Below are 24,097 nucleotides of genomic sequence, written 5' to 3' on the forward strand. Positions count from 1 at the left end.
ATTATCACATTCCCATTCCTTAATTATCTCATTCTCATACCTTAATTATCTCAACATGCCTTAATCTTATTCTCATGCCTTAATTATCTCATTCTCATACCTTAGTACCTCTTTCTCATGTCTTACTTACTCATTCCCTTGCCTTAATTATCTCATTCCCTTGTCTTAATTATCTCATTCTCGTGCTTAATTCTAATTCCTATGACTTAATGATCTCAACATGCCTTAATCTCATTCTCATGCCTTAGTTATCTCGTTCCCATCCCTTACTACGTTGTCGCTATTACTTAATGATCTCGTTCTCTTGCGTTACCACGCATTATTATCATTTATTATTATTATTATTATTACGGAGGGATGTGGAAAAAATCAGACATTCGCTCTACATTAAGTGCAAAGTGTACGTCTAAGTTAAAGACAGTTTAAACCACCGCCACCGGCCGCGCGCTCACCTGGCCGCGATGCGCATGCGCAGGAAGACGTGCTCTTTAACCAAACACTTCCTGGTGCGCGGTGTTAGCAGTAAATTCAGAGCTGGTTTATCACTCAGACTTCCCGTTTCAGAGCTGCTCTCGGACCCAAGTTTGTGTAATCAGTGTGGACAGTGCAGCCAGGGCGGACACATGCACTGACATTATTTATTAACGTCAGAGGAAAGTGAAATGTCTAACTAGGTGTATAGTTAACCATTCTCAGAGAGAAACCGAGAGAGAGACAGAAGCGCTAGCTTAGCCTAGCTACCGTTAGCCAAACAGCCGGCTGTGTCTCAAATCTATAACCGTTTAACACTTTATTTAAAAAAAGAAGCCATGATTTAATTTGGAATCCTGAAACATGGGAGTGTGGCGCCAGGATCCATAAGGTATGTTGATGTCTGATTTGTTTTCCTCGGTATAGCTAAAGCTAGCTAGGAGGAGAAGTGGAGTCTCGAGCCTGCTAATGTTTGTTTGTTTGTTTGTTTGTTAGTTAGATAGCATTAGCATTATCCGGGAGATCCAGGGTGACTGGTTTGTCATGTACACACACCTTTCAGCCCAGTGACACGCAAACATTTCTGCTGTTTCGGCTCGTTATTGTGATTTGTTAGCCACATGCCACTGAAACCTTAAACTAAGCTAAGCTAATCCTGTTGAACTGGGTTGGGCCCTTTAGCAAACACAGGCAGGTTGTTTGTCAGGTGCGGGTTCGGAAACACGTCCCAAGTCGCTCGTTTTTCTCCCAAAGCCTCTTTTAACACGACATGAAGAACAACTTTACCGCAAAATAAACACGAGCTGAGTCTGGTCAGGTTTACAACCACAGCGCTGTAGAACTCTGCATTCTGATTGGTCATTTTTCCGTAACAGTAGTTCCGGCTGTAACTCCGGTCACGCGATCGTTACGGTTTCTATAGCGACAGCTCGTTCACTGCTACTTGTATGTTTTTTTTATTTATTTATTTTGTTTTTCATTATAAAACATTTTTAACGCTAAAAACTGTGTATAACTACCGACGTGTTGACGTTTTCCTTAAAGTAACCAGACGTTTTACGGAAGGAGTCTCCAGTGTCAGCTCTTCATAACAGCTGTAACTCTGTAATAAAAAATAAATAAAACTTTTAAAGGTTAAGGACAGGTTTTAAAGTGAGGAATAGACGATTTTCCTGTTACAGCGCATCCATGAAGCTGTTTGTTCATCTTACACCGCAGCGATTTGTAGACTGTCACAATTTTCTCAATTTAATTGCTCGTGAAACAATTCGGTTCCTACTCTCGCAGCTATAAACAGTCTCTCTCTCTCTCTCTCTCTCTCTCTCTCTCTCTCTCTCTCAATTAATAAGCATCTTGCGCTCTGGACGATAACACTAGGGCTGGGCGATTATTGTGATATTATATCGATATCGTGATTACACAATACACTTCTCTGAGATATCGTTTGTTTATACAGTTTGTTTATTTTTAATTTATTATTTTAGTTTTGCGGACAGGTTCTCGGCTAAATTATACGTCGTGATGGATGTCATAAATCGTAGAAATGTCCCCGAGTATCGTGATATAATATTGGTATCGTATCGCCCAGCCCTGGATCGCACACGCTTTTTTTAATCTGCTTACAAGTCCGTCCGTACGGACGAGCCGTTACTATAGAAATGATAACGTATCAGAACGAACGCCTCCTGAAACTTGCAGCTGCACTACCGTCAGAGCTGCTGTTATGGGAAACTAATCAACACCGTCATCGATGTTATTGATTATTGACGTGCGATTACTGGAGTCTTTTTCTCTTCTTTTCCTACTCCTTTTTCTGTTCAAGCTTATCTGCACTCCACAGCTCAAGGTCATGAGGTCGAAGTGGCCGCTGGTTAAATACGCACAAGCTGGTGGTTTCTTTGTTCCTCTTACCTACTGCATTATAAATACAGTCTCTAGAAACGTCAGTTACAATAGGAGTTTTATTTGTCTTGGCTCTGCGCTTCGCTTGCTCGAGTTGTTCTCAGGATTGAGGCTTTTTTTTTTCCCCTCTCTCTCTTTCCTCCCCCTCTTCAGACTCTCGCTTTCACCCATTATCACATAATTACCGTCGATTGAAAGCGCAGTCCATCTGTCTGCGCTCCGTGAAAGGTTCTGCTGATTTAATTTGAGCTCGAGAACAAGGCGGGAGTTGATAAATAGGCTCCAGAGCGCTGTAGAACAACACGCTGGTGTCAGCGGGACGTCTTCGGGAAGGGGAACGAGAAAAGTATGTTAGTAAGCTACTTTAAACTGGTGTGTGTGCTGGAACATGATGATTCGACCAAACGAAACGGAATAAAGACGGTGAATGAGGCACAACCCCAGCGTACTGATGTTCTTTCAGGTTCTACACCACCAGGAAGCTCAAGTTCCATGAAAACGCAAATGCAAACGTAGAGCAGCCCGTATGCGTCCTTTTTCCTTTGAACTGCTTTAGAAATTGTCGAACTGAAGAGAATAAATAAACCAGCATCGAGTCTCAGCGTTGTGTAGAAACATTGTTGCTAATTCGGTTCGTTTCTGCGATTTTATTTGAAATGTTCTCGTCATTAATCGGCGCGTCCTTTCCCAGGTGCGACGTTTCGGCTGCTTGATCATCGTGGAGACGCCATGGAGACGCCAGACGTGATCCACATGTACTCGTCCTCACCTCCGCCCTTGGGGGACGGTGCCGACGAGGACGACGACGAGTTCAGCGACTTTGCTGGCGTCCCCAGCAGCGTCAGCTTCACAGAATTCGAGACGCCCATCACGTTCAATCAGCTGCAGGCGCTGAACGCAACATCGCCGCCGGAGTTAATCGGTAACGGGCGCGTTGTCGGACTTAACGGACCGGCAATTTCGAACGGCAGCCAGGGGAACGCTCCGGCTTGTCGGACCGTCAGTGTGGAGGAGCTGAAAAAGGTTACGGAGCGTCCGCGCGGGGCTCACACGAACTTTTCAGACTTTCCGGGAAATGCCAGGACTGGTAACGACGCCGTGGACTGCAACGGAGGCGGCAACGAAGTTCTCACGAATGGCTTTGCGGATTCTGGCACAGAGGGAACTCCCCCCTCACGTCATATACACAGGGAAACGGGCCCCTCGGTGGGTCTCCGTCCCGATGCGATCCCCAGTGATGGTGAGGAGGATTTTGCGGATTTTGCTGCTTTTTCCAGTGCTGATATTCCCGGTCACACGGACAGCGGTGTGAACTGGGAAAATTCAAACCATGATGCGAGACTAGCACAAGATAACCAACCACAAAGTGAGGAAAATCATGGAGCTAGCGTAGTGGACAATGACAAGGACGACTGCGTAACAGGGTTCGCCTCGTTTGCAGAGGCTTCAGATCACCTTAGCAACGGAGACGGGGGTTTCCATGCTGGGGCGAGTTATGGACAGAGGGATCAGGACACTAACCATGCACATCAGGACTCAAATACTACGGAGTCTGTTAGCACAGAGAAACAAATATCACAGAACAGTGTGGCGCTGTATGGTTTGGACGTTAAAGTGGATAACAGGGTGTCCCCCGTCTCCATGGATGAGCGAGGTAGCGGCAGCGAGCTCACGGAAGACAAGGCGTCCGGGAATGACACGGAAACGGAGACCGAAACGGAGACCTCTTTCGGTCGCCCACTGTCCACGGAAGCGCTCGAGGAATTCGGGGATTTCAGTACGACCGGTTCGGTACCTTCCCCTCAGCTACAGGAAGAGACGGCCACTCCTGCTGACCATAGCCAGCTAGCCGAGGATGACGAGGACTTTGGGGATTTCGGTGACTTCGGGGATCCCACCTCGTTTGGAGGCGCCGGCTTCGCTGATTTTGAGCAGCAGGGGGCAGCGCAGCAGTCTGCGCCTTCGGAATCGGCCGCGCCTTCAGACTCCGACGGGCGGAACGATCCGGAAACAACGTGCGCCGACGAGGACGAGTTTGGTGACTTCGATGCGCACGGACAACCCGGCGAGACCGCGCAAGAAAACGAGGCGGGGGCGGAGATTGCAGAGTTTCCGGGTAGCGACAGTTTCGCAGACTTTACTTCAGCGCCTGGTGATGGCGTTGCTGACGATAACGGGGGATGGCAGGCGTTCGGCGAGTCGAACGAGGAAGCTGGGGAATCGTGGGCAGCATTCGGTCAGGACCACTCGACCTTTTCAGAGAAGAGCGAAGAAGACTGGCATGAAAGTCCGTCGGTTACCGTGCCCCCTACTGGCAGTGATGAGGAGTGCAGGAAAGACAGCTTTATGGTATGTTTACAATATTTATTTATTTATTTAGTTATTTAAATTTCCTTGCTTTTGAAATGTGTCTACAGCAGTGTGGTGAACAGAACTGGGCTTGAGTCCTGCAGGACATTTGACCCAGGCAGTAGGTCGCTTCTTATTTTTTTTCGCTTTCAGGAATGTGGCCATACAGGATTGTCTCAGCACAGCGCTCCGATCGAGTGGAAACAAAATCTTGCGAGCCTTTCTAAAACCTTACACGAGTTCATTTGTCATGTGTCGATATTACATGTTCACCTCAGCAGTAGTTCATACATTTTTGACTGTGAAAAACGATTAGTATAAATGAGTACAAGAACAGTTTTTAAGCACAGTAATCGAGATCACGTCGTCATATTGCCAAGCCCTGGTGCCTCATACGTCATATTTAGGTCTTTCTTGCACATTACTTGATTGAAAAAGCTCCGTCCAGACATCTTCATCCGCATTTTTTCTGCAGGTGTCTCTCGTCAGCCGTTTGGAGAAGCTGTTCCTGGCCAGTTTTCTTGAGATCTCCTTGCCTCGCATCGAGGAGGATGTACCCCATCTTAAAGCCTTCCTAGAGCCACGTGAAGGATCGGAAAAAGGAGAGAGCGCGCCAGCACCTGTCAGTGGGTAAGAACACCACCCGCACACCACATCGTTTCCTGTAGCTGTGCAGGACCTGGTGTGTCACTGCTTCCAGCAGGTGCCGGTCTCCTGAGGTTTCCTCCTTGAGCTCAGCTGTGGCTCAGCACGTTGTATTGCAGTTTGCGAGCTGAACCATCAACATCATCGCCAGATGTTCAATTTTACCAAAGCGCCATTTAAAAATAAAATCCAGCTGTGGAGGTTGTACTTCTGTTGGTTGAGAACGTATCGTGCCAGCTACAGTCAAATCCTTTATGCAACACAGTATTGCCATGGTGATGGTTATGCGCTAGATGGTGTGTGTTGCTTTGAGGTGCAATAAATTGAGTGCTATACTTATCTCTATCTCTCTCTCTCTCTCTCTCTCTCTGGTGTAGAGGAGTGCAGGGTGTGTGGCTGCAGCTGCAGGACATCCACAATGCGTTTGGTCTGAGGTATCAGTGGGGCGGATCACACAGTAACAAAGCTCTGCTCTGCTCACTGGGCATCGACACGCGGAACATAGTGAGTGTGTTTCGTACATAATGTACCTGCGTCACTGTGGAGTACAGAATATTAGCACGTGTAGTCGTTAGACAGCGCTACTGTATTTAACTGCCTTAACCAGGAAGTGCTGACGTAACAAATGAACCCTGGTTGAACCAGGAAGCGCTGACTTGGCGAGTGAACGCTGACCTAGTTACTGAAACCTGACTGTAGTGAGCGTAGCTGCAGTGTAACTATAATCATGAGGTTGTTACATGGAGGTTGAACACTCCAGGTGGTGCTGTTGTGCTTAGTTGAAGACTGGGAGTCTCGCACAATCACCTGTCAGTCAAGTGTGCGCATTAGAATGTTAAGCCACGCCCACAGAGACAGTTTGAGCCTTTCATCACATTTTTGTCTTCAATCGAAACTTTGTTGAATGTTTTAATAAATCGCGCTCTCTCTCTCACAGCTGTTCACAGGTCAGAAGAAGCAGCCCGTTATCGTGCCCATGTATGCATCCAGTCTGGTGAGAAAGGCTTCCTAAATCCATAAATCCAGATGCTGATTGTCCTTCAGATGTCTTCTGCTTTTTTCTCACTCTGTGTGTCTGTGTGTGTGTCTGTGTGTGTGTCTGTGTGTGTGTCTGTGTGTGTGTCTGTGTGTGTGTCTGTGTGTGTGTCTGTGTGTGTGTCTGTGTGTGTGTCTGTGTGTGTGTCTGTGTGTGTGTCTGTGTGTGTGTCTGTGTGTGTCTGTGTGTGTCTGTGTGTGTCTGTGTAGGGAATGCTGGAGCCCACTAAAGAGCCAGTGAAGCCCGTCTCCGCTGCTGAGATGATCGCCTCCATAGCGCAGACTCCCTCTGTTGCCACGGAGATGAGCACCTGCCCCGCCGACGCAGCTCAGGTGTGTGCTTTACAGGACCTGGACACTTTTTTTCACTTTTGCACTGGAGCTCTGAGTCTAATGGACTAACAAGTAGATTATAAATGTATTCAATTATTTATTTTTAACAAAACCTCAGTTCCTCAGTGATGTCGCACAGACCCACTGACCACCTGATCACTAGAAGGTTATAGCAGCGGCCATCTTGGAAATCCAAACTCACTCTATATATATATATATATATATATATATATATATATATATATATATAAAATATCTCACATAGTTCAGTTTGGTCTGACTCCACCCCCTTAAATGATGCAGATAAAAATTAAACATCACCTGTATTTTACAAACGAAACGCTCGCTCTTGTTTGCATTGTGATGCTCATAAGAAACACAGATTGATTTTTTTTCCCCTCTCTCACCCCTCTGAAGGAGTCCCTCCCGCCGGTGCAGTTTGACTGGAGCAGCAGTGGCCTTACAAACCCTTTGGATGGTACGTTCCGTAACACATGATGATGATGATTGGTGCATCAGTAGACAGCGGGTTCTGTCGTTCTCTGATGGCCCTCAGTGCTTAGAACAAGCTCACGAATGTACCTGAGGATTGCTAATATATTCTGTACTATAGCAGTGTAAGGAGAGATCTCTCTATACTGTCTGCTTTTTTTGTGACGTAAGAGACTAAGTGTCCTAAAACAGGGCTTTAGACTGGGACGGGTTGGGAGCCGCAGGTTTAGAGAATACTGTACAGCTTAACTCAGTCCTAACTGCTCATAACCTTCTAACGCAGCAAGCATTAACCGTTCTTAAAGTCACCCTAAACTTATAAAAATACGTCAGTGATGGTGCTGAACACGTGACGGGCATTATAGAGTTGGGGAGGTCTTAAATTTGCATGTTTATAAGATGGGGTTTCTTGATGAGGGCAAATTCACTTGCCTTTAAATAAAAGGTTTTGGGTGACTTTATGGTCTCAGCTGTTTGTCGTTAACATTAACAATATGTGTTTCTGTACTAACAACATGCGTATGTATATCCTCTCTGTGTCTATCTTCGTCTCTCTCACTCTCTTCCTCTCTTTTTCTGTCTCTTCCTGTCTCTGTCTTTCTTCCACTCTGTTGCACTTGTTCGTCCCTCCCTTTACCTCTCCCTCTCCGTCCCTCTCTTTCTCTCTCCCCCCATCTCCCTCACTCTCCGTCCCTCTCTTTCTCCCCACCCCGTACCTCTCCCTCTCCGTCCCTCTCTTTCTCTCTCCCCCCATCTCCCTCACTCTCCGTCCCTCTCTTTCTCCCCACCCCGTACCTCTCCCTCTCCGTCCCTCTCTTTCTCTCTCCCCCCATCTCCCTCACTCTCCGTCCCTCTCTTTCCTTCTCCCCCCTCTTTCCCTCCCCATACCTCTCCCTCTCCATCCCTCTTTCTCTACCCCCCCTCCCTCCCTCCCCGTACCCCACCCCTCCCCCCACTCTCTCCCCCTCACCCCCCCACTCTCACTCCCTCATTCTCCCTCTCTCCTGCTCTCTCTCCCTCCCGCTCTCTCTCCCTCTCCCTCTCTCCCTCTCCCTCCCTCCCTCTACCTTTCCCTCTCCGTCCCTCTTCCCCCCCCTCCCCCCACTCTCTCCCCCTCACCCCCCCCCCTCTCACTCCCTCATTCTCCCTCTCTCCTGCTCTCTCTCCCTCCCTCCTGCTCTCTCTCCCTCTCCCTCTCTCCCTCTCCCTCCCTCCCTCTACCTTTCCCTCTCCGTCCCTCTCCCCCCCCCCCTCCCCCCACTCTCTCCCCCTCACCCCCCCCCTCTCACTCCTTCATTCCCTCTCACTCCCTCATTCTCCCTCTCTCCCCCTCATTCTCCCTCCCTCCTGCTCTCTCTCGCTCTCCATCTCCCTCTCTCTCCCTCTCTCTCTCTCCTACCCTGCTCACTGAAGCGAGTGGAGGTTCATCTCTGCTGAATCTGGACTTTTTCGGGCCGGTGGATGACTCACCCTCCAGCTCCACCACCTCCATACCAGGTCAGCTGAGGTCAAAGGTCACAGTGCGTGGTCAGGGGTTGCATAACTCCACCTCTAGCCGGTTTTTCTTCACACCCCCCCCCCCCCGTCTCCCCTGTGCATGGTCAGCATTAACAGTTCGACTCTGCATTAGCGGTAGGGTCTATGTGTGTTTATTGTGTGTGTGTGTGCGCATTATGTTCACACTGTGTGTGTGTGTGTGTGTGTGTGTAGGCGTGGACCCGGAGCTGTACGAGCTGACCCAGGCTAAGCTGGACGTGAGCGGAGGCAGCAGCAGAGTGGTGGATGCGTTCGCTCGCCTCATGTCCACTGTGGAGAAGACCAACACGTCCACAAGGTCTCTCGCTCTCTCTCACACTCTCTCACACACACAGCTGCATTAACACTGCTCAGATAGCAGGGGGCAGCACACACCATCTCTACTACACACTCGGGAGTAGAAGGCAGACCGTTTGTCTCGGAGTCTCCTTCCAGAAAAGTTTGTGTGGAGCCAGTGAATGAGCTGTTACTATGGAAACAGAGGAGCGCATTGATAAACCTGTGATTTGCAGCTGCACTACTGACAGAGCTGTAATAACTATTGATGGGATGATGATTTATTTGACATGTCCGTATCTAACGTGTGTGTGTGTGTGTGTGTGTGTGTGTGTGTGTGTGTGTGTACAGGCGGTTACAGACGCAGAAGGAGGAGAATCTAAGTGACGAGGCTCGGCGTGTCATCTCCACACTGCCTGATCTCTCCTTCATGCAGGCCAAAGTGTTGATGTTCCCCTCCACACTCACTCCTCTTCCTCCCTCTTCCTGTTCCTCCACATCCCCCTCTCCCGTCCCAGACTGATCCCTCAATCTCTGTCTCTCTCTCTCTGTCTCTCCACTTTACGCCTCTCTATCCTCACACTGTCTTTTGTTTTTGGGTCACTTTAGCTCAGCTTGTCAGAGTCCCTTTAGGTTTTGTCGTGTGAGAGTGAGCGGAGTGGAGCAGAGTGTTCAGTGTCTAGAGGTGAGGAAGTGTCTTCGTTAGGGATGCACCCATCCCGTTAATTCACCACGAGTTAAATCAGCACTACAGTTCACCCAGAGTGTGTGTTAACTTTTAATCCCAGCGTCACACACAATCAAGCTCCACCTACAACAAAACCGGCCACGCCGTATTGCCATGCCGTAACGCCCCAAACTGCAATCCATCATTCACAGGAATCATTATTCTTATTTTACATCTCGCTTTGAAGTTACACATCAATTTGTAGGCACAATTTGTGTAGCATTTTTACCACAGTCCCGCCCCCGCAGTGCTCCAGAGCCATCCCCCTGACCCCACCCACTTACCTCTTCCACTAGGTCTAGCTCCCTTAGCTTTCTGGGACCATCTTTCTGACTCGACCCCTTCAGCATTCTGGACTCTTACACCTGACCCAGCCCCCTCAGCTACCTGGAGCAATCCTCCTGGCCCCGTCCTGTTAACTTTCTGGAGCAAACCTCTTGGCCCCACCCTCTTAACTGTCTGGAGCAGAGCACATGGTACAGCGCCTTCAGCTCCGAAACCCTCCACTTGGCCCCTTCTTCTAACATCTTTGAAGCCCTCCACATGGCCCCGCCTCCTAAGATCTTTGAAGCCCTCCACATGGCCCCGCCTCCTAAGCTCTTTGAAGCCCTCCACTTGGCCCCGCCTTCTAAGAGCTTTGAAGCCCTCCACTTGGCCCCGCCCCCTAAGCTCTTTGAAGCCCCACCCTGCACTTCTTTAATTTCATCTCTCAAAAGCATCATTCTAGTGCTTCACTGTCGTTTGTTACAGCCGGAGTTGTAATCGTGTCACCGGGGGGTTTCGTATGAAAGTTTTGATTTGTATTCTCAACATTTTAAAGACCTCTTAATCACGTTTCTGTTTGGCATTGAAGAATGATTTGCAGAAGTTTATAAAGCTCGGTCAGCTCTGATGTCGGATCGGTGCATCCCTAATTACTCTAGCCGAGTTTTGTTCTTAATAGAGGTTCAGTGTGTATATAATCAGGGATAAGACTTCTTTTCCATTCTAGGTTCTGTTTATGGTTCAGTATGATTCCAGCTGTGTGTGTGTGTGTGTGTGTGTGTGTGTGAGATATCGCTTTGCTGAGGAAACACTGGCTAAAAGTCCTTCAACGAAGGCAAATAGTGATGTGAAATCAGTCATATAAATAGACTTGAAACCATACTGCCTGCAAAATTCTGCTGGTTGATTTATTATTATTATTATTATTATTATTATTTTTTAATTCTCTGTTTAAAAGGCCTTAGGTTTTAATCATTTCAGTTAATCTAATTATGCGGATAATTGATGTTTAGTTTGGATGTTGCGTATGTTAAAGTTTTGTTTATCGGGGGTTTAACATGTTATTCACTGTAAACCGCTTTATTCTGATAGCAGACGATTAGACGGAGCGTGGCGACGTAGCTGCGTTCTGTTTCCCGCCGCAGTTTTTATTATTGCTGTTGTTTTTAAACTCTTAAAGGTGAAACCACTGTAACGTGACCCGTGAGATGAAGGAATCATCGCGATCGACTTGAAGTACTTTAGCCAACAAGGGACCAATAATATACATTTACCTTCTAAAGTCTTTGATTTTCGCGTCTTGAACGCGCTCCTCTGGCCGTGCATCATGGGAAATGTTGTCCGAAATTAGTCCTTTTAGCTGTTTTTTTCCCCCTGTCTTTCTGTTATAGTTTATTTCTTGTTTCAGTTCTTTCCCCCGCTGTGTGTTGTCCTGTCTGTCTGTCTGTCTCTCTGTCTGTCTGTCTCTCTGTGAGGAATTTTGCACATTGTAAAGCTGTAATGGAAGTACTGCTATACCACTTAAATCACGTAGGTGACTGTGTACAGTAAGACTGTGGAAAGTGTACAAAAACGAGAATGTTGCGGGGAAATTCCTATGGAAAAACAATCTTACTGATGTGTGTGTTGGGGGGGGAAGAGCCCCGCCCCCCCTCCAGGTTGGAACGAGCATGCTCGGGCTCTTTTGGACAAAAAAAAAATCTTTAAGTGTGTAAATTTTCTTTTAGTGTACACAAGGAATTAAAATAATTTAAGAGACGTCGTGGCTCGTGTGTGTGTGTGATCTCTGTAATCCTGGGGCACGCTTAACTGTCTGAAGCAGAAAGGCTCATGGTCACTTTGTGGAAAGAATTGTAAGTTAGCTACTTTACTTTTTTTTTTTGCTTCGTGCAAAATTCGCTCGCTCGTCTAATTCAGCGTGAAGTGCTAGCTAAGAACGGCGTAAATATCCGGTCACTTGGTGTTTTAAAAACTCCTGCTGCTTGAATAGATTTCCACGTAGCTGATAGAAAAGTGCTCATTGATATTTGAAAAAAGGATACGGTGCGATCTGAGGCAGATGTTGATGAGCTAGTGTATAGCGTTATCAAGAGTTAAGGTGCGTTCACACGCACCGTTCATTTTCAATATGAGCCGACGACATGCCCGGCGACATGAGCGACAGCGACCGTGGGCGTGTCCAGTGACGCGACCAAATTGAGAAAAATGTAACTTTATGCAAATTTGGAGCAACTACCAATGGGAGCGAAGACAGTCGAGCGCACGTATGCACCTTTTAGCGTAAAAAACGGCTTAAGTAGCCAGGATTGTTAGCTGGTTTGAGTGGGCATGGTCTGTGGGTTATTTATTTATTTATTTACATGGTAACGTTTTTCTCCATTTTGAGAACGTATGTAAAACCTGACTTGGTGAATTGGGATGCAGACGCTTAAAAACCAGGTTTTGTGATGCCCAAATGAGTGACGACTAAATCTGTAGTATGAAATGCTTGCCAAGTTCCACTGTGTTGGGTCGTGATGGTGTTCTATTAGTACTCATGGAATTTGACTCTAGGAATCCTTCAGTTAAAGAAATCGAAATGAAGTTCCGGGGTGAGTATAATAACCACCCCACGGAGATGAGAATGGAACGCTCCGTTACGTTTCACAGGAAAGAACTGAGTCACGCATCTACAAAACCATCACCTTTATTTCAAAATCATTTCAGTAGCAAAATAGTGTACCTTTTTATTTCTATTAAAAAGTATCAAATCTGTTCAAACAAAAATAGAGCTGAAAAATCTCATATATTATATCCCTGTATTGACTGCAAGAATAAATACATGCAAACTGCGTAAAATAAATATACAATCATTACCATGGCCACCGGGTCGGGCTACAGCCCATAATTTAAAACGCTGCAGTAATGCGATTTACCTTGTGTTTTTATAGATGTTTAATTTAAGGTAACCTCAGACTCCCTGACTTATTCTGAACAATTCTTTTTAAAAGAAAACAGAATTTATTTATGTGTGTGTGTGTGTGTGTGTGTGTGTGTGTGTGTGTGTGTGTGTGTGTGTGTGTGAATAATTCTAGTCATTTAAAAAAAATAATAAAATAAAAAATTGGTCTCATGATCCGACCAGCACCTCCATAATGTGCTCCAGTTCGTTCAGGTCCGTTTTGAATGGCTGGTTTGTCAAGCTCCGGACGAGTTCGTCCGTCACCATGGAGACAACCTTTGACTGTGAGCCCGGGCTGGGACTCAGATTCAAGGTGCAAGGGTTCAACTCGCACAGGAAGTTGTCAAGGTCCGAGAAGAGGAAGTCATCCAGCGAGAGGTCGGGGAGGAAGGGTGGAGTTGGTGAGGGGGTGTGGCTTACGGTGGGCCGGACGAAGTCCAAGTGAGACTCGAGGCAGATGGTCTGCATTGGAGTTTCTTTTTCGATTGTGTTTGTGTCTGGTTCCGGGAGGGAAGGTGAGGAAAAGGCGCTTGCCTCGTCGATTTCTGCCAACGTTGAGGCGAAGCCATCCTCTGGTGAAACAGAGGAGTCTGGAGAGAAATCCGGCTCACCGTCCTGCTCTAGAACCCACGCCGGGGTCAAACTGACCTCGAGCACTTGATGCTGTGAAAATCTCTGGATGTCCTCGGCCGGGGGGCTCGGACGCGGCGCCCCCTGGTGTCCGATCTCATCCTGAATGAGCCGGAGCGTGTTAGTAATGAGGACACGGCGGCCCAGTGATGGAACATGGCACAGTTTCTGGAGCGAGAGCTGCAAGACCGTCTGCCTCTGCCGTGAGTACAGCGTGGAAGACTCGGCCCATACGGCCGCCATCTTGGGCTGGGTATCGGGCTTGTCCTCGTCCTCCGGCTCCAGCGTTCGTTTCAGACCCGTACACGACATGTGGCAGGTATCTGTGGGGAGGCGAAAAGATACAAACCTTCAAATTTCCATGAAATCAAAGGTGTGTCTACATGCATGGTGGAGAAGTGGCCATGTGAAATGGTGTGTACAGTGTTGTCTATCTTGAGCCTTTCTGCAAAACGATACATGAACTGACATTTTAGCAGTTTCACTTTCTGGGCCCTATCGGTTGTACGTAAATTAATGTCATTAACGTTATTTCAATCTGTCAAACATTTTGTGGACCCGTGGAGCTTTCTATTACAGAGCGAGCAGTCCACTGATGGAACACAGGTCTGAGTTGACTTTGGTGCTTGGACCCCTGAGTGTAACTTTGATCATGTTGGTTGTGATTTCCACCACCGTAACAAAATGTCAAAATAAATGAATAAATCCTATTTACCATAAGCCCTGGTTGTGTTTCACAGGTCTCTGTGGGGTTCCTACATCGACACCCACTGCTTTAGAGCCACACAGGCTGCAGTGGTGGTGGAAATGTAAGTACGGACTCGACTCATTTGATGTACACAACATGCGTCATCGCTATGTGGTGATTTGTTTGGAGACGTTTGTTAAACCGTGTATTAAAAAGCGTTCCCGTTGCTAGCCAAAAGTTATTTCTCTAGCTTCTTTGCTAGGACATGCCCAACCCCCTATCAGCTGGTGTCCTCTAATTAACCGCAAAACAGTTCATTAAATAATGAAAAAGGCGGCAACATTTTACAAAAGTGTATTAATGAGGTTATAAAACCGTCCTGACAAACACCTCATCAAACCAGACTCGTATATGTGAACTAATTATTATTTAGATCAGAAAGCTGCTACTCCAGTTACTTAACGTCAGGAAAAAGAGGAAGACTGATGTTTGTGGGCTCTCGAACAAAACCAACAAACAAAAGTTCATACGAGAATAATTCACCTCAGTACAATTAACGTGTTCGATAAGTAGTCCGGTTTTTATAAAAATATACAATTTAAATATTAAATATATAATAAATATAAGATTTTTATTATTGTTAGTCAAGTATTATGGGTCTCCTCTACCTGCAAGGATGCCACTCGTGTCCTACTGCAGTGCATTGTGGGATTTTATACATGCACTGGAGATCCGCCGTCATGTTTCCGGACATAACTAGTGAACAGGATGGGAACTGGAACGTAGACTAGTCCGTGTGTGTGTTTATACGCGTGTAACGACGATGTACGTTGTCACGTGACTGTGTGTCACTCGGCAAAAACAAAACCCTCGCATTGTTTCACTATGAGCATTGAAACTGTCTGAGTGACTTCCTGGTAGTGCTGCTTTATGGGAACTGCACACTTTACAGGAAAACGAGAATCGCTCTTTGAAACAGGACTTTTTCACGTGTGAGGCTTATGTGCTGAGTGATGATTTGGGTTTTGTTGTTGGTGTTTTTTTGGGGGGTTTTTTTGCTTGTGAAATAGCAAATCTAGGTAAATAAAGCTATTGAATTGTCAAAATCTGCAACTTTAAAATGACAAAATCTACCCTTAGTCCAGTCTTACGGGTTGTGGAAATGTAAGGACTTTAAAGCTGTTGGTGCTGGTTCCCTGTTAAAAGTTCACCGTTAAAAGTCGTAGAATGTCAGCCGTGTCATCAAAACACGGCGAAGGCGGTAAAACATGACGATAAGAATCGCGAGCCAGTCGCCTTTTGACTCATTTACGCCCACAGACGACCTTTTACGACTAAATCGAGTAGTGTTCGGTAACTGAATGAAAACTCGGTGTTGTCTAACAAAGAAAAATCAATAAAAATGTCAATCTTGTGTCTTTTACACGAGACGCCTGGATGTTTCTTATACAGTTATGCCATGTTATTAAGAATTACGCCAGAATACATTTTCAACTTTACTGATATTTATGACGATATCTGTGAAGAACTTTTTCGAACCGTGGTGTTTCATAAATAGTTCTTTAGGTGCACGGTGTCTCGTTAGAAATTTGGTTTCCTTGTGAAATGTTCCTGAATGGGAACGGCAGCCATGCTGTTAGACTGTGGAGTTGTGTGTACAGGGAGTGGGAGGGTCAGGTTTCAAGTTTCAAGGGCTGGTTTTTTACCTGCTTTTGATTGGCAGGTGGACTGTGTAAAAAAAAAAATCATAAATAAATAAATAATACAGACCCAGAGACTGGGATTCTGGGTAAAAAAAGTAGCCGTACATTTCAGCCGACAAGCTTAACAACACTCAGTAGTTTTTGTTCTAACTTTGTGTTTTGTTATACACGCTAACCGCACCAGCTCAGCAGTGCATGTTAAAGCAAATAAAGCTCTATAACTTGTTTGTAAACAACCACAAGTGTGTTTTATAAGGTATAACGACTGTCAGGCTGTGTTGTCGCTCTGTGTCCCAGTCAGAGTCAGAAGTGTTTGTCATTTCAGTAAAATGAAAGTGATAGTATGTTCTCGCAGTGACGTTCCTGTCTGAATGTACACTGTGTCCCTGGATATTTAAAGGTGTGTGTGTGTGTGTGTGTGTGTGTGTGTGTGTGTGTGTGTGTGTGTGTGTGTGTTTTCCAGCCTGAACACACCTGAATGCTCTCGGTTTCATTTCTTCTCACCTGGGCGTCAACGTACTCGTGTATTTCTCCCTAATAAACCCTTTAATCTTTCTATCCAAAGTGTATTTCCTGTTGTGAGCCCAGCATTTTAAAACAAAGATCGTTTCCTTCAGAGCGCTCAGAAACATTATTTGGGACACGTTATTAAACACATACTACTGTTGTCTGGACAACAGACCACGCCCCTTGACGGCAACAATCTTCTGGATGCCAGTGAGGCTGACTGAAGTTTAGGGTTACTTTTCCAAAAAAACAAAACAAAAAAAAAGTGGGTCATTATTTTATGCCATATTATTTATTTAGTATTTCACTCAAAAAAAAAAAAGAAAGGAAAAAAAAGTCTCAAATGTGGGAAGTTGATTTTTTTTTTTTTTTTTTTTTTTTTTTTTTTTTTTAATTTTATAGGGCATCTCCTTACTATTCATTCGAGTTTTTGGAAGACAAAAAAAATCCCAAAAGTTGGTCACTTGACATCTTTGCTTCATGGACGCAAATAAACCCAATTCTTGTGAAATAAGACTCACTTTCAAGACGATTAATGTAGGAAAAAACCTAACTTTTACAGTATTTAAATGTGGTTCGTTTTTAAAGTATTAAAATCCAAAAAGACTGCACATATAACTTTAGAGAGCAAATTCAAAATGTTACATGGTTTAAAAAAAATACCCACCGGATTTTCGTGGAGAATGCAACTGAAATTGTTATAAAGTGTTCTTGCTAGAGTGTCGTCCTAAACAGCACCAAATACTATTCCTAAGCCCTGCACTGCTAGACTGAAGGTTTTTGGACAGAGCAGTAGTGTTTATTTTCAGAGTTAAACACACTGACTAACTTTGTCCATGAGGGGCGCTGTGTTGCAGTTACAAACACTGACCGCTTTAGGCGCTGTTCTTCCTGACTAACGACCAACAACTGAAGCGCAACTAACAGCAGAAACAAGCAAAAAAAAAACTTCCAACACAAACAAGACTGTCTGATTTATAACCGCTGAGAGAGATATATACATTTATATAATATATAACATGGGGGAAGGGGGAATATACAATAATAACCAGAAGAATGCGTGTATTAGTTAGCAGTCCTGAACACTGTTAGTTAGGAGTTCTCATTCTGCAGTGAATCTTACAGACTATAAAATAAATCAACACACACACACACACACACACTCCAGGAAACAGCTCCTGATCATCTTCCATCTTTCTAACAAAAGTGTGTATGAACTCTAAAAGCAGGTGAAGCCCGTCAGGACACCCGACTGTACGCGGATGAGACGGGGAGGACTTGTTTTAATACTCACCGCATGTAGTTCCTCTGAGCGGATTAATCCCACCCCGGAGGAGTCATGCCTCCGAGGCTCCGAGCGTGGAGTTTGAGCAGAAGCGACTCTGAGAGGTGTTTCACTCGCATTAGCGCTGATGGAGAACTGCTCGAGCCACCGAGTGCTGTACAAAAAAAAAAAAAAAAAACCCGCACCGTCTGTGCCTTGTGCGCGAGCGCCTCCTCTAACACGACACCCACACTGTGACGTCAGACTGACAAGAGGTGCGCGCGCTCACAGGCACGTAATCCGCGCGGGCACGCGTCTCCAGTTTGTTTGTTTATTTAATTATTTTATTTATTTCCCATGTGTTTTATTGGCGTGGCAGATAAAGTGCATTTGTATTGCCAAAAGGAAGTGTGGTGTAAAAACAGGAGAAATCTAATCTCACACTAATAGATTAAAATAAACAACCAGAACAAAAATACTGCAAAAGATTACGTGCAGAAATGGAGCCCAATATAAAGGCATTATATAGAGAATAATTGAAAAAGATAAGATTATAATAATTATAAGTGCGAGGAAGATCCCTCACTGTCCCTCATATTGTGGCAGGCCGAGACCTATTGTGCTGCTAATATACAGCTGTCTTTATGGTCTCTTAGTAGGAGGGGGAATTTCTCAGTTTGGTAGATAGTCAAGTTTGGTGTGTGTGTGTGTGTGTGTGTGTGCACGCTTAATTTTGATTTTGGTTTAGAATTTTTTGTCTTTTTTCCCTGTGTCTGCCTGTTTCTACTGCTAGGGCACGTCCTCTGAGTCTGTACCTGGTCAAAGTGGTTCTCAGGTATGTTTATTTATTTATTTATTTATTTATTTATTTATTTAATATCTGTCACTGTGTACAGAGAGTCTGCCATGGCGTACTGTCTTTTTAAGGCCACATAGCATTGCATTTCACTCTGTTGCTGTGTCCCAGTGGGTGTAGTTGTGTTTCATGTGTAATGTAATCTGGTCCAATCTGATGTGCTTGACTTTGTTGTGCTGGTCTGAAGTGGCAGTGTGGTGGGGGTTAGTAGGTGTCGGGGATCCTTCAGGGCTAAAGCTTCGGACCAGCTGAGAGATTGGACGGTTTGCCTTGATCAGCAGTTGGTATTGCAGGGCTTTGTAATGATATGATTTTGGGGGTCACTGAACTTTTAGGTGTTTCCACGATTTGATTGGCCGTTTCTGTATTTTTATGATTAGCAGATATTTGCCTAATTCTGTCCCGCATGCGTTGTTTGTCGTGTGCCGATGGCCGATGTAGTACTTGTAGGATTTTTATTATTTTTTTTTACAGAATTCTGCATGTAGGATTTCAACTGGATGTCTCTATGTCTCTCTCTCTCTCTCTCTCTCTCTCTCTCTCTCTCACCCTGTGTCTAAAACTACTCATAAGCATAAAAAGATAAACACACCAAATCCTTTTACACATCAGTGTAACCGATCAGTGTGAACACTTGACTAGCAATGGCTTTAAAGTTCCTGGAATAATACGATTCTAGAACCCATAACACTTACCTAACAATGGATTTAAAGTTCCAGAAATGTGAATATTCTAGAACCCACATCACTTGACTAGCAATCCCTTTAAATGGAACCTAAAAGAATGACACTTTCGCCCCATTCAGGTCACGTGACCAGTCATTTAAACTATGATAACTAAGTGTCAAAATACTTGATAATAAATAACTATTGTAATAATAATAAATAATAATAATAAAAGTGCAGAAATTGACCTTGAACTTGATCATGGTGCCTGCAAACATTTTCATTGGTCCACAGAAATCCTCCACATGTAAGGGGTGAATATTTGTGCGTTTAATATATTTGTATATATTTGATCGAGCTGTGGTCTTTTTCATCACACTCCAGGTGCCATCTGTGAGCATCGTATGACACGAGCTTTTTAAATCTCTCTCGCCCTTTCGCTCTCTCGTGCCTGAGCATGACATCATGCGCTCCAGATGGTGGGACGAACAAAGAAAAAGAAGAGATATTACTGACGAGTGACTCATCTGGAGTGTAAGTGACAGATTTACTGCGTGATAATGAGTGTATTATATTCCCTTTCAACCCTGATTCATGGTTCACGTTCACTATTATTCTCACAGACGTTGCCTGAGTATTACAACACAACGAGGAGTGTGTGGATGTAGTACGGAACCTTATAGCATACACTCAGATACAGAAATATTGGCACCCTCGGTAAGTATGGATAAGGGGAAAAACAGGTCTGAGGTTAATTAGCTTGGTCTCACATGGAAAATATGAGAAATATAACCATGTAATGGAAGAACATTCATTAAAAGCACTTATCATCAATGAATATTTTCTACAAAAAAAAAGAGTCATAATTATTGGCACCCCCGCACCCCATCATGCTTGAGATACACTCTATGGCCAAAGTTTGTGGACACCTGACCATCAACTTTGTGTTGCCAGAAAGCTCTATTTTCGTCTCATATGACTTTAGAACATCGGCATGAAGGTGGAGTATAGTTGTAGATTCAGAGACTTGTCGACCCTGAAATGGTGCCATCGTCTGTGAATCTTCAACCATGATCCTGGGAGAAAGTTCTTCCTCTCCAACCTTCCCCAATCTGCATGGAAGTGATCTTCATCTTCTAGGCAGGTCACTGTAATGACTTTCTCAAGTGCACTGCCCTTATGTAACTACATGGACATGTTGAGCATAGTCAGACCCTTTCAGAAGGGATTTTATGTTTGAACAGTGGATTTGGGAAATTTATAGCTATTGCCTGATTTCAGATTATTTACTAATCCTCACCAGATTGATGGCTGTGTACTACGCCTCACCTCAAAAAGACATTTTTTTCCCCCAGGATTCCAATAATTCCGAGGCAGAGGATTGATGCATTATGTAGTATGGTAGTAATAGTTGCTTTGGATTCTATACAGACTGTAGGTGTTATAATAAACTTTGAGGTCTTATTGAGATGTTGGTGAATGTCAGTGTGAATATTATAAATCCTGAGCCTTCATACCATGAGACAATATGTAGATATGGAGCTCTTATATGACATTCCAAACACTGGACATTAATTCCAACGTTAACTCCAGGAGTCTGAATGCATTTTGCGTCAAAGAGAATTTCTGCAGCTGACTCCTGCCTTTTGTCTCTCTTTTGTCTATCTAAACCTCCCCCATCCCCCTGTTCCTCCATCTTTTCACTTCTGCCCCCTGTTCTCGTTCACCAGAAGCCCTGAAACAGCTGTCACACATGACCCATGTCCTTCACCACCACCCCCCCACCCACCCCAGACTTTACCTTCAGCCAGTAGCCGAGAACAACTAAAGCCGGCAAATTATATGCACTTGTGTGTAAATGTGCACACTTCTGCATTGTTCTTGACCCTGACCTTACAACAGAGCCTGCACTAAACACCTGCTTGTATATATGTGTGTGTGCGTGTGTGTGGGGGAGCATCCCAGCCCACAGAGAAATGAGACAGCTAGCAGAGATTAGTATCCCAAATGCTAACAAATGTGCGCAACAGAATTACATCACAGAAAGCGAATCTGGCCAAAAACTATAACTCCTTTTGGTATTTATTTATTAAATTTTTTTTAACCATATATTTGTCCAAAGATCTTGCTGAAATAGAACAACTACTACTACTACTACTACTACTACTAATAATAATAATAATAATTTGCCATACAACTATGAGCCATTTTTGTATAAAACTAAGATGGAAAATAAAAGAAAATACAGCTTTGTTTATTGAGTTTCTTTATTGAGCTCAGTATTTCATGGCCATAACTAAAATGGAAAAGTTGACCGAGAACAAAAAAAATCTAAAATTTGATTTTGCATCACAGAATGCAGGATACATGTTCAAACTCAGGTAATGTTAATTAAAAAAAAATGCAATGCTTTGTCTGTTCTATTTCATAGTAGTAGGCAAAATATCTGAGAAAATTCAAACGAAACCACCAAACTGATCAACCAAGAGCAAAATCACGAACATTAGCGCCATCTGGAGGTCTTGGAATTTTCGTTTCACACTCGGGTTTATTTTTTAAATCTGAAATTCACGAACGACTAAAACTACTGTTGGAAAAAAAAAAAGATTAGCCAAAACCATCACAGGACTATAAAAATGTGCAGCAGTGTAGTAATTAAATATAAAGACAATTAAGCTCTGTTTAACTCAAAAAAATTGGGGAAGACTGAAAGGGAAAAAAAAGAGAAAAAAAACAAAACAAGATTTGTACTTCTGTGAGAACCATTACACCTCCATGTAGAACTATACAGCTCTACATTTTCACCCAGTAGGGTTTATAGACACCTTTCAATTCTGTATCATTAAATAGCTTTAAAAAAACAAACAAAAAAAAAACCCCACCACCACACAAACAAACCAAAAAAGCAAGTTTATGGGGGACATTTACTTTTTCAGTAGTGCACAATTAGTTCCCTATCTAAGGTTGATTGTAAATATTATCCCTTGTACTTGTCAAAAGCAGGCATCAAAAGAACAAAAACACACACAAAGAAACATACAGGTTCAGATAAAATCATTCTTTTTTTATTAAACCTTCCATCATATATAATTGAAAACATTCTCAAAAAATTCCTCATGACCCCGTAAGCCCACCCCACCCCCAAAAATATAGTAGAGAAGCGATGTTTTCATACCGACACATCCTCATGTTTCTTCATTTCTCTTTCAATAGTTCTTACATTCTTATAGATACACATAAATACATAAATACAGTTCATCTGGAGGCCCAGCGGCTGTGTGTCTCTGAAATGCTTTCATACGGAGCATGAGTGGACAAACATGCTCATAAAGGAACACTGCCTAATTCCATTCAATCGTTAAGTCAAACCAAATCCTCAGAAAAAAAAAAAGTGTGTGTGTGTACAGTAAATGAGGTGTATCAAAAAAAAAAAAAAAAAAAAAAGGGCAGATGAATCAGAACTTCTTAAAACATGGCCAATGTGTTATGGTCTGGATTTAAAGTGTGTACTGTAATTTTGAAGAAGTACGGTGTCATGGTCTACAAGCAGTGTTTCAATATTGTTTTTAAAAAAGCACACACCCATTTAAGTTAAAAGTGCTCAACAGCTCCATCACACCTCTCTTGAGTATCCTGTCTTGTTAACCAGTTGGTGTTCAGTTAACGAGTTGCCTTGGTAAGTAATGACTGAATCTGGTAGATCATCAGATTTGAGGTGGGAAAAAAAATTACAGCATTAAGTATTTTATATATTCCAAGTATTCAGAAAAATTCTGTTACAAAGTCGGTTGTATTTTCCAGGCGTGGAAAATAAAAGGAAATTGTTGTGATGCAACTTAAATTTGGGGGTTTAAAAAAAGTCTGTTCAGCATGTTAACCAATCATAGTCGTTTCCACCCCGAGGTTTGCTCTGATTGGCTGCAGAGAAAATGTGACGGGAAATCTGAAATGATCCATATGGTGAGGAAGCCCACTAATGCACTGTTTACAGTTAGTGTCCAACTGATATACTCTACACCAGCAGTCACCAACCCTATTCCTGGAGATCTACCTTCCTGCAGATTTCATCTCCAACCTCAACATCGAACACACACACACACTGTTTAAATGGATCAAGAACTTCTTAAGGCAGTGATTAGATGGTCGGGTGGACACCATTATGAGTGGAAGGTAGATCTCCATGAACAGCGTTGGTGACCACTGCTCTATCGGGTACAGAATACCCATAATGCACTTTGCCAGTTATAAAGGTGAGAAAGTGAACGCACGCTAGAACACAGCGACAACAAATAAAACGCGGACATTGGTGTACATTTCAACGATCGCCCGTCTCCATGTAGTCTTGTGAAGGTGCAGTACGACTGCTGGATAGACAGGGTTCATCTTTCTACCGCATTAACACGCCGGATAATCACTACAGCCTTCACGGGCTGGTGTGTTGAAAGACAGAAAACAAATCTCAGGGAGAAATTTAAACGCTGCATTCTTTTTGGGACAGAAGCACATCCAGACCTCCTTCACTTCACATCCTTCGCCTGGTTATGAGAAGGGGGGGGGGTCGATCGGGTAAGACGTGTTTGGTGTCCGACGTTTACTTCTTTAGGTCTGCAACACCAAAACACGTCCTGGCTGATCGACTTCGCTTGCACACAGTATTTGAAATCCATGACACAGAACGGTCGTGACTGTTAAAATGTAATACAGGACGTGTATCTGCAACCTGCTTTCCGAGTCCGGGGATTAAAAAATAAATAAATAAAAGTTTCGGAAACGTGCAGCTTGGTGCATGAGGAAATGTTAAATCATCCTTTAA

General features: G+C 44.1%; 2 protein-coding genes and 1 long non-coding RNA gene across 4 annotated transcripts; 2 read left to right on the forward strand and 1 right to left on the reverse strand.

Moving 5' to 3' along the window:
• Nucleotides 1–484: 484 nt before the first annotated feature.
• On the forward strand, nucleotides 485–11,788 carry aftpha (aftiphilin a). Of its 2 annotated transcripts, XM_017457043.3 has the most exons (10): nucleotides 485–862; nucleotides 3,065–4,722; nucleotides 5,198–5,352; nucleotides 5,745–5,871; nucleotides 6,305–6,361; nucleotides 6,613–6,735; nucleotides 7,153–7,213; nucleotides 8,641–8,724; nucleotides 8,938–9,061; nucleotides 9,391–11,788. In XM_017457043.3, exons 2-10 carry the CDS (start codon nucleotides 3,103–3,105, stop codon nucleotides 9,560–9,562), a joined length of 2,523 nt encoding a protein of 840 aa, XP_017312532.1. In that variant the 5' UTR covers nucleotides 485–862; nucleotides 3,065–3,102; the 3' UTR covers nucleotides 9,563–11,788. The 2 variants fall into 2 exon arrangements, with proteins under 2 accessions (XP_017312532.1, XP_017312533.1); XM_017457044.3 differs by lacking the exon at nucleotides 8,641–8,724.
• Nucleotides 11,789–12,700: 912 nt separating this feature from the next.
• Nucleotides 12,701–17,934, reverse strand: sertad2a (SERTA domain containing 2a). The gene is made up of 2 exons (XM_017457100.3): nucleotides 17,794–17,934; nucleotides 12,701–13,924 (listed from the first exon to the last, which is right to left on the reverse strand). Exon 2 carries the CDS (start codon nucleotides 13,911–13,913, stop codon nucleotides 13,140–13,142), a length of 774 nt encoding a protein of 257 aa, XP_017312589.1. The 5' UTR covers nucleotides 13,914–13,924; nucleotides 17,794–17,934; the 3' UTR covers nucleotides 12,701–13,139.
• Nucleotides 17,935–18,039: 105 nt separating this feature from the next.
• Nucleotides 18,040–23,202, forward strand: LOC108258476 (uncharacterized). The gene is made up of 3 exons (XR_006981124.2): nucleotides 18,040–18,598; nucleotides 19,669–19,818; nucleotides 19,908–23,202. It is a non-coding gene; the product is annotated as an uncharacterized LOC108258476 (long non-coding RNA).
• The last annotated feature ends 895 nt before the right edge of the window (nucleotides 23,203–24,097 follow it).

Source organism: Ictalurus punctatus, chromosome 26, assembly GCF_001660625.3.
Source record: "Ictalurus punctatus breed USDA103 chromosome 26, Coco_2.0, whole genome shotgun sequence".
In the NCBI taxonomy this organism is placed as follows: Eukaryota; Metazoa; Chordata; class Actinopteri; order Siluriformes; family Ictaluridae; genus Ictalurus; species Ictalurus punctatus.